This window comes from Octopus bimaculoides, chromosome 5 (assembly GCF_001194135.2).
Source record: "Octopus bimaculoides isolate UCB-OBI-ISO-001 chromosome 5, ASM119413v2, whole genome shotgun sequence".
In the NCBI taxonomy this organism is placed as follows: Eukaryota; Metazoa; Mollusca; class Cephalopoda; order Octopoda; family Octopodidae; genus Octopus; species Octopus bimaculoides.
In genome coordinates, this window is record NC_068985.1 from 82,144,097 (window position 1) to 82,154,902 (window position 10,806).

A 10,806-nucleotide genomic window follows, 5' to 3' on the forward strand; every position below is an offset into this window, starting at 1 on the left:
AAAACACATTTTTCTTTTTAAATTTTTTCTTTTGCCATTAACTACATACAAAATTTGCTGCCAGTTAAAAAGTAATAATAATAATAATAATAAAGGTTGCCATAACAATAATAGTAGTAGTAATAATAATAATAATAATAATAATAATAATAATAATAATAATAATGAAAATCAGATATGATTAAAATCGGAATGTATGAGTTACAGTTATTTTTTCGTTAATTTCCTTTTAGTCTGGAGAGTGTTTTCTACTTTTTGTTAAGACCTCATCGCCATTCATAAGAAAAATAAAATCAAATAAAGAAAAAGCAAAACTGCCAATAAGAATTTTAAAAATAAACATACAAAGGAGGTGATTTTCTTAAAAAAAAAAAAGCACTTGCTTTTTGTTGTTGTTTTTTTTTTTTACATATCTAAGTACACCTGTATTTCTGTGTTTCTTTTCTTTTAAATGCTATCAAACTATGTTTGTTGCCAGTCAACTAAGTTGTTACTGCTCAAGAAAATTGCAATATAAGTTATTGTATTTCTTTTCTATTTTTAATTAGTTTTCTGTTTTCCTTTTTACTATGGCTAATGTTAAATATTAATCATTGTTAGAATTATATCATTACATTATTTACTATTGATATTATTAGTATATTAGTAATTATCCTTATGAGAAATTTGCTAGCAAGTGTAACCTTTTTGATTACATTCAGTAGACTCTAGTGAAGAGAGAATGTGAAAAATAAATCAAGATTAGAGCAATTTTGTAGTACATTCATTCATCAGTGCTTTGTTTCTTGCTAAGATTTTACTCAGCCACCGGGGAGAATATTCAGAAAAGTTGAAAATTAATGAACAGACATAGAAATAGATTAAATTATGTTAAATGTTTCTAATTTTTTCTACCCTTATGTTTTGATTTTTACTTTTGTAAAAGGATATAAAGGTGGGCATAGTTAAAAAGATACAAGTATATATATATATATATATATATATATATATATATATATATATATATATATATATGTATGTATGTATGTATGTATGTGTGTATGTTTGTATATATATATATACACACACACACACACACACACACACGTACAACTTGAATTCTTTGATGTAGGAAATTAAGACGGCGAGAAAGAGAGAGCTAGAGAGACAACAGAGAGAGAATGGAGAGAGAGATATAATGAATACTGTCAACAGATAAAAGAAATAATTTGTAGAAGAAATTTTTTTCAAAAAGAGAATGAGAATACTCGGAAAGATATTTAAAAAACAAACTTTTTGAAAGAAAATATTTTTCACTTTCTTATTTTACTGAGAAATATGTATAAAAGGAATGGCAGTTAGTATATCTTTTTTTAACTAACAAAATTAAGTAATTAAATATTTTAAGATAAAAATGGGTTGTTTGAATTAATGGGAAGCCAACCTTTACCTATTGGCCAAAAGGATCAGCAGTTTCTATCCTGTCAGCAGCATAACAGTGTGTCCTTGGCAAAAAGCCTTTTCTAGTGATGGTTTAGTCCTCTAACTGTTAATAAGTAGTTACAGGTGATCACTATTAGCATCAGTTATACTATATAAACAGTGCTCCATTAGCCCACAGTTCTGGACTAAAATTTCAATATGGACACAAAGAAAAAGCACTGAGAAACAAACTCAATGTTTTCCTTCCTATAGCATGAATGTTCCTGCTCCTAATAATCATCCATCCATTGTTAGATAGCTCTTATCAAGAAAAGTTAAGCAACTGACACTAAAATTACAATGAAAATATGAAGAAAAACACATGATGTTGTAAAACATTTGCAAAAGTATTATTTGCAGCAAATCTTAAGCACTCTTTCATTTTGTTCTTCCTCTTTTGCCTTCGGAAAATTAAGTAAAAAGTATTGCAAAAGGATAAAACATAACACCTGCTAGAGGAAAAGGATCTCAACTTGGGAGGCACAAGTTGTTCTTTATCCATTCAGCCATTGTATGTGAAAATAGTTAGTAACTTGTTTACAACAAAATGATTTCTAGTTCAATGATGGCATAAATTCATTAAGATCTGATGATTTCGTAGTTTCTTCACAGAAACAATTATCCAATAGTAATATATATTAATGTAAGAGAGTGTATGAAATAAATGACTAGAACACTCTATAAATAGGAAATATGTCAATATTCCTTATGTCATGAAAATTATGTGACGATACATTAACTTCAATACCATGAAGGAAAATCATCCATTAAGAAAAAATATAACTATAATGGAAATGATAAAGAACAAGAATGACCAGCCTGCCTACTTCCCCATTAAGATCCTTTTTAAATCAGCAGTAATTAAAAGAATAATCTTAGAACCCCAAGAAATAAGAAAGTTGTTTTAGAGGACACAAATAAAGCAGATAGTAAACATTGCTTTGAGCTATTCAGCAGTAAAAAAGACAATCAGCAGTGGAAAAAAAAAAAAAATGAGAGAGAGAAATTTAAAAAGACAGGAGAAAGTGTAATCAATATAGTAAACATCCATCTAAAAACTGATGAAGTTAGTTGTATAAAGGGTCTGGATATTCCCGTAAATCCAAGTATATATATACACATATATATATTATTTGCTAAATATTTCAGAAAGCAACTCAACAAAGATGCACCAGTCACAAAAATTGAACAGTACTTTACTCCAAGTAACTCAACAACAGTTCCATCAATGAATTACATAGTTTAATCTAGCAAGCAGCAGTATATTAAAAATAACTTTTAAAAGATATTGTTCCAAAGAATATGCAAGCAGTCCCCTAATATTCTAGCTATCATATACTAAACAAAACAAATGTACACATACAAAGATACACAAATATAAGGTATGATTTACTTAGAATAATAAATAAAAATGAAGAAAAAGAAACATGAGAGAGAAAAACAGTATATAAAAAAAGAAGAAAAAGTACCAACTGATTGCAAAAAAAAGAATAGAGAAATCAAGAAACTATTTGAAATCTAAATTGATGGATTTAAAATTTCAGTTGTAAAGTGTTATACAGACAGCAGTAGAAAGTACATCATTGCATTTACTGGAAATGCAAGTATACAATTATCAGAACATCAGCAGAAATTAACTTATTGTCTTTCATGAAGAGTAAAAGACATCAGCAGAAATTAACTTATTGTCTTTTATGGAGAGTTAAAAACATTAGTAAAATAAACTGACAGGTAAATAGATATATAAGTTACACAGTTAAATAAATGGATGATCAGCAGGAAGAGTATATGATTTTAAATTTAATGTCATGAGTGAAAGATATCTCAAAATGATTCCTCAAAGAATCCACACAGAAAAGAAAAAGAGAAGAGAAAACACAGTAAAAATCTTATTGAATAGAAAAGGTAAAAACAAACAGAAACAAATAAAAAAATATCATCAGCAGACTTATTTGCACTTCAAATGAAAGAAACATTAAGTAGGGGATCTTCAAAAACCAGTAAACTTATTGAACTTATTCAGGTTTTTGTAATGTATAGATCTAGTATCGATGCATAAGTGAAAACAGTATTAGTTTGGTTAGCACTAAAGATAAGTTCCCTTAATCACTCTCACCTTCTCTTTTGTTACATCTCATTAGCTCTACGGTGTTTCATTTCATTTTCATTTGTATACAATGTATTACAATGAATAAATTGGCCATGAATATGTATTTCTTTTTTTAATTGTAAGTTTTATATCCATATCTTTTGATTAATTTCAACAGAAAAATTGTAATTAAATTTGAGATAGATATATTCCAAATGGACAAAATAAAAATAAACATATATTATGTATAATTCACTCACTAAAATAGATGAAAATTTGGACATTCAGAAACATGAAGCACTGAGACAAATTGTTTTTAGAATGAATAGAAATAATATAGATTTGGAATTTAGAGAGTTTAAACTACAACTGCTAGATAATATTAATATTATATACATGTGAATGTGTGTGTGCATGTGTAGGCATGCATATACACATATTTCTGTATGTGTGTGCATGTGTATATATATATATATATATATATATATATATATATATATATATATATATATATATATATATATATATATATATACTTACATACACATACATATATGTATTTGTATTTATATCAATATATACATTTACGCACATATAGACATTTATATACATATATTCATACACATACGTATATGTGTGTATATATGTGTATGTATGTGCACATATGCATATACTTGCATATAAATGTACATAGATATATAGATACATGTTAGTCTAATGCTAAATAATGTTAATCATACCGTTAGGTTTTTTTGTGATTTAAGATCGAAAATACCAACTGAAATACTATAAAATACAATGCAACAATAATTCACAAACAGAAAACTAGATTCAACATATATATATATATATATATATATATATATATATATATATATATATATATATATATATATATACACATATACATACATACATATATATACATCCTACCATTTGTTTCATTCCTTCAAACTTCATAAGAATTCCAGAAATGGAGAAAATTAAATGGTTTTATTACATATATTTACTAAAAATAGCAGTGATCTGAAATAATAGGCAGAATTTACACTTGAATATAATATATATTTTGATTCTATTCGTGATCAACTAATAACAGGTTCACTAATATAACGTAAATGAAAATTAAAATAAATCAATAATATCCATATATATATATATAGTAATAAGAATCTCATAAATTATTTTATGGAGAAACCAACAAAAGCTAAACTAAACTAAAAAAACAAAACAAAACAAAAGAAGCTAGTTATCTTAGTACACATAGTAACATAGCGTGCAAATATGCAATGTTTAATATCTATAATAAAATTGTAATAAGATGCTAAAGATTGATGGAAAACATCAATGTTCTATAATTATTTGATCAACATAGTTGAAAACAATTATAAGTATACTAATTAAATAAATATCTACAAATGATATGTTTCATTTTGAGAAAGTTGACAGGAGAAAAAATAAAACAAAAAAAATGTTAGATTACTTTATGACTTTTAAAAAGCTATAGAAATAGAAATGTTTAAATGCTATGATTTTAGTCTTGAGCAGTAATTTATATTTAACTGGACTTAACAGAGGATCTTTTTCTAATATTAACTTTTACATTTATTTTTCTTAAGCAATTGGATGGAAAATATAAACACAGCTGCTGACAACATCTCATAAAAAAAAGAAGCAGCTGGAATCTTTATATAAGTAAAATATACTTCAAAAAATAAAATAGGAAAAGAGAATAAAAAGAGGGGGGAAATGCTTAATGAATTTCTTCTCTTTTTTCTTTTTCATCAATTGACTGAGAAAATATTGCATGAACAAAAAATAACAAAGCATTATGGGAGAAAATATGAATGAACACAATCAGATTTGGAATGCAAATGACTAGCAATATAGATCAACACTCAAGAATGGCGAGAATGAAAAAGCATGTTGTTGGTGTTTTGTGTTTTTCTTCTTTTTCAAAGTAAGGTTTTTTTTCTTTTTTGTTTTTTGTCATTCAATATAAAAAAAAAAATTAAGCCAGCAAAAAAGTACTTAAACAAAATACTTGTTTCCATTCCCAAAACAGAATGGTGTAAAGTGATGCCAAGTTGGGGAGTCATTGTTTTTAATTCTTCTTATTCTTCCTTTTTCTTTTTGAATTATTTAATTTTCACTTTATGAAGCCTTTTTTTAAAAATTTTTCAACTTTCTTATTCATTATATTTTTACTTAGACTTCTTGCTTTTTCTGCACATATATAATATATATATATTTATTATTATTTCCACAATATTTTGCTAGAGCAAACCGGGATTTGGAATGACAAGAAAAAATTTTGATTTGGATGTTATGGCTATGATATTTAAATGAAATTTTCATGATGTGATATGTAAATTTGCACATGTCTTATTGCACTTTTAGACCCTGTGCTAGGCAATCTCAGCTTATGGAGGAGGAAAATTAAGAAAAGGAACCCATAAAACAATGAAAAATGTTATGTCAGAAAGAGTTCTCTCCCTTTTAGACTGATATTGCAATTTACCACTTGCATGTAATTGATGTGTGCGTGTGTGTGTGTGTGTATATGTATACATACACACATACAAACACACACATACACACATATACATACACTCAGTCTCATTCTAACATACATCATATATATCTATGTGAAGAAACAAATATACTCACGCATAAATATATATGTGTATGTGTGTGTGTATGTATGTAGAAATGTATGTATATATACATATACATACATTATATATATATATATAACACATAGCAACATATTTACGTATACTTATACATAAGTGTACATGTACACACATGCACATATGTGTGTGTTTGTGTATGTATGCATGTTACATAAAGAGAAACAATTTAAAAAAATAATAAACCAGAAAGGAGAGAGGGAAGAGGAGGGAGAGAAACATTCAAAGATATGGGCTTAAAAGACAATAATATTAGCTTTCTTTGGATTTACCAGAGACATTTCTCATAAATAAATAAATAAATAAATTCCCACCCACCCACATTGATATTTTCCTTTTGGTACATTCAATTGCTTCTTTTTTTTTTTTTTCCTGTGTTCCTTTCTCATTTTATTTTCTCTACTTCCTCATTACATGTTCTGGTAAATTTTAACTACTCTGGAAGTTCTTCTTCTGGGGAGTTGCTTTCAATGACATCCTGGAGAAGTTCGTCCACAGAATCTCCCTCTGCACTTATCCCCTTCTCTTCAAAATCCAAGTTCGGAACCAGAATTGCCAGCATACGGACTACATTGCCACGAAGTGTTTTTAATTTTTCAGCATGTTTACAGTCATCGAGACCATTTACATCAGAACACTGCTGGTTGTGGCCATTAGCATGACCATGTCCAATACGTGAAGACCGTATGCTAAGATCCATGGCTTGGTTGGAGCCGTTATCTAAAGGTTCCATCTTCACAGTTCCCCTTGAAGCCTGGTACTGAAGAGGCCCGTGATGGTGTGCTGGCGGAAATCCAGGACCCGGTGGGCAATGATTCTGCAGGAGATCAGCGCAGTGGGGTGAAGAGTGGCCGTTCAGGATACTATGTTGCTGTGGACTAGATTTTAGTTGGTTTAGAGTATTATCAAGAAACGAAGCCTTAAGAGGCTCAGAAAATTTACTTGATAGGTCAAGGCCAGCTGTTAAACTCGCACTGAGAACAGCTGAAGTTGGTGGTATCTTGAATAGGGGCATATCAGTACCCGGGACTGAAGCAGTCATATAACCTATCCCCCTGTGAGCTCTGTGCCGTTTCTCTTTGATGTAGTAACCCATTCTGCCCTCATGCTTATTAGTAATGTGGCTTTTCAAGCTATGGCTCTGGCTGTACTGTACTCCACAAGCACCACAGATATAGGGACGCTCACCTGTGGAAGAGAAAGAGAGAGAGAAGAAAAAGAAAAAATAGAGTCGTATTAGTAGTATAAATCAGATGAAAGAGAAATGAAATGAATAAAACATCTAAAACCTAAGGCAAATTAAAACTCAGGAATTAAAATAATAAATTTGTGATTTCTGTGTAAGTGTGTGTGAACAGGCACAATATGAATGGTTAAGCAATGGTTAAAGACCATCAGGTCCTAGGTTTGATCTCACTGACATCTTGTGCCTGAAATTAAAAAGGTGAAGTTTTGTCATACACTATTCTGTGTCATACTGATTCTGTCTGACAATTACATTAAGACTACATATGTTTGTGGAATCACTCAACCACTTACAAGTTCAATCAGGTAATTCAATTGATCAAACAACCGAATCCTCATTGTTGAACGACAGAGATACAACCATACACCACCACTTACACATACACACACACGCACACATATGATGAGCTACTAGCTTTAAAGAATGTGAATGAAAATATATGCAAACAAACAAAAATATAGAAAAATAAGTATAACTGTTGAAGTATTTGTGCTGTGTGTGTATGGGATGCATGTAACCTATGGCTACCTAGGGCTGAAGATTATTCAAAATGGAGCTGAAATCATGTTCTCTTGGATTTATAAATGTTTTTTCCTTATTGTGCCATTTCAATCACAGTAAGTTTATGGATATTAAAGTATGTGTATATATTTATTAAATGTAATGTGTATATGTGCACATGTGTAGCTATATGTTTATCTATATATGTATTAATTATTTATTATGTTGTATAGTATTTTCTATCATATAACTTTATGTGAAATAATATAGCATTATTGTTGCTGCAGTTGTTATTAATATTACTATTGTTCTGAAATCATATTGCAAAACAAATCAAATATTGAACACAGAAAAAAAAGAAGTAAAGAGAAATAAAATCACATAGATATACTTCTATTACAAACACGTTGTGAATTAAAATTTAATTCATTTGACAAAAGAAAAAATATTAACAACAAATGATAACAGAAACCAAAAAGAATAATAAGGAAATAAGTTACAGAAACAGAACAAGCATATAAGCAAACATGAAAAGCAAGCTAGACTAAAAGCAACATCTAAATAGACAAAAAGGAGGATATAGAAAGAATTCAAGCATACAACACATTGTGTGGGATAAGTTATAAGAAATGTAAAGAAAATACATTATAACATTCAATGAAACGATATAGAGAACTTTGTGTCCCTAGGATAGAATTGAATTTGAGTTGAATTGGTTATACTGAAATTTCATAAAATAATAATAATAATAATAGTAGTAGATTATGACAGACAGTGTGAAGTTGGAGTTAGGAACAACATTTGTGATAAATAAGGAGTTTGTTAACCAGCAGAATCTGAAAATGAAATAGAAGATAACAGAACAACATTGTACAATGTTTTGACTGTGATGCAAAGAAAGGATTGACAGAATCATTGCAGTGTTGGACAAAATGCTTTGTGGTAGTTGGTTACACCTTTCTCAAATCTTGATGTGATTAACTTTGCCTTTTTGTCCTTCAAAGATTGACAAAATAAATACCAGTCCAGTTGTAGGGTTGATTTACTTGACTAATCTCATCCCCTATTAGCTTTCTGACCATATGTCTATCCTATCTTAGAAATATTCATCACCATTATTAAGATGATGGATGGGAAAATCAGCAGAGGATCAGACAAAATACTTTGAAAAATTTTAGCTATATTCTCCCACAGTCTGGGCTTCAATCCTGGTAGAGTTAACTTCATCCTTCTAAGCTCAATAAAGCATGTGCCAGTTTAATAACAGTGTTGATTTAATCACCTGTACCTTTCTCCAATACTAGAAATGATTATTATCATCAACTTTCACTGTTAGTAATATGAATCCCTGCTAAAACTATATTTCACTAGCAGTCAAACTTATATAAACACATACCCACACAAGCATTTAGAATTATACTAGTGATATGCCATTAGGACATTATTATTGATGACATTAACAATTATTATCTAATCTTGTGTATCACAAATTTTATGACATTTTTATTCTATATATTGTCCAATAAATGATGTTCAAAAAATTTCCAGCTTCTCTTCTTGTAATTTATTTATCTATTTATTTGTTCCATTAAGAATGAATAAAACAGAAATTACTTTAGATTTTCACTTAAAAAAAATTTTATGGGGAATTTTTCAATTTTGTTTTTCTGAAACTTACTTTGATTTTAATTAATCACAATTGACTTCAGTAAGTAAAATATTATAGGGGTAAATATGTTTTATCATAATTAGCATCCTTGTGGCATATAAAAAAAAAATCATCTTCATACTCCTCCTCATTTATATTATTATTACTACTATTATTGTTGTTGTTGTTATTGTTGTTGATTAAATAAGAACCAGTTATGCATTGGAGTCAATGTAATCAACTTAATCACTTCCCTCAAATTTGAGGCTGTGCTTCCAGTAGAAAGGATTATTATTATTATTATTATTATTAGTAGTAGTAGTAGTAGTAGTAGTAGTAGTAGTAGTAGTAGTAGTAGTAGTAGTAGTAGTAGTAGCAGTGAATTAGGAAAATCATTGGAGCATCGGACAAATGCTTTATGGTACTTGTTATAGCTCTTTACCTCCTGCATTCAAATCTTGCCAAGTTCAAGTCTGCTTTCCATCCTTCTAGAATCAATAAATTAAAGAAAGATTCAAAGTGCTCGGGCCAACAATACTGACTAATACCCTTCTCTCAAAATTACTGGCCTTGTGTCTATGTTATTTTCAATATTATTCTGGTTGGTGGTGTAATGCCTTATATGACATAATGTGTTTCTCATTGATTTTTATCAAAATAAAACAACTCAACTATATACAAATTTATCAAAGTATTAAATACTTTATCATATTACTATATCTTTTTTAATTTCTAGAATATTTATTTTTGTAAATATATTTTCCATTGAATTTGATGAATTAAGACAATAGAATTAAATTTAAAAAGAAATTAAATAATAACATTCATATATAGTTGTGTCCATCCAAGTAATGTTAACCAGTATGAATTATGTTTTTTATCAATCCATCATTACAGTAATAGCTTTCAAGTAGTAGTAGTAGTAGTAGTAGTAGTAGTAGTGGTGGTGCAGCCTTTGGTGATGAACTCAATTTTGTGATGCATCTAGATTTGTCATAGAATCAAGATTTAATTAATGAGAATAATATAAATATGTAAATATATTCTCTCTCACTCTCTTTTTTCTGAAATGCAAATGAAAATATTCTAATGCATACAGGAAAATATATATATACATACAAATATACATACACACACACGTGTGTGTGTGTGTGTGTGTGTGTGTGTG

The 10,806-nt window shown here is 28.7% G+C and overlaps 1 protein-coding gene across 5 annotated transcripts in view; it reads right to left on the minus strand.

Moving 5' to 3' along the window:
* Window positions 1–5,009: 5,009 nt before the first annotated feature.
* Window positions 5,010–10,806, minus strand: part of LOC106881595 (myoneurin) — a 195,862-nt gene continuing 190,065 nt past the window's right edge. For all 5 annotated transcript variants that reach the window (XM_052967822.1, XM_052967824.1, XM_052967823.1 and 2 more), the window contains one exon: window positions 5,010–7,431. In XM_052967822.1, coding sequence (XP_052823782.1) covers window positions 6,677–7,431 — 755 coding nt within the window. In that variant the 3' untranslated portion in view covers window positions 5,010–6,676. The remainder of the gene's footprint in view (window positions 7,432–10,806) is intronic.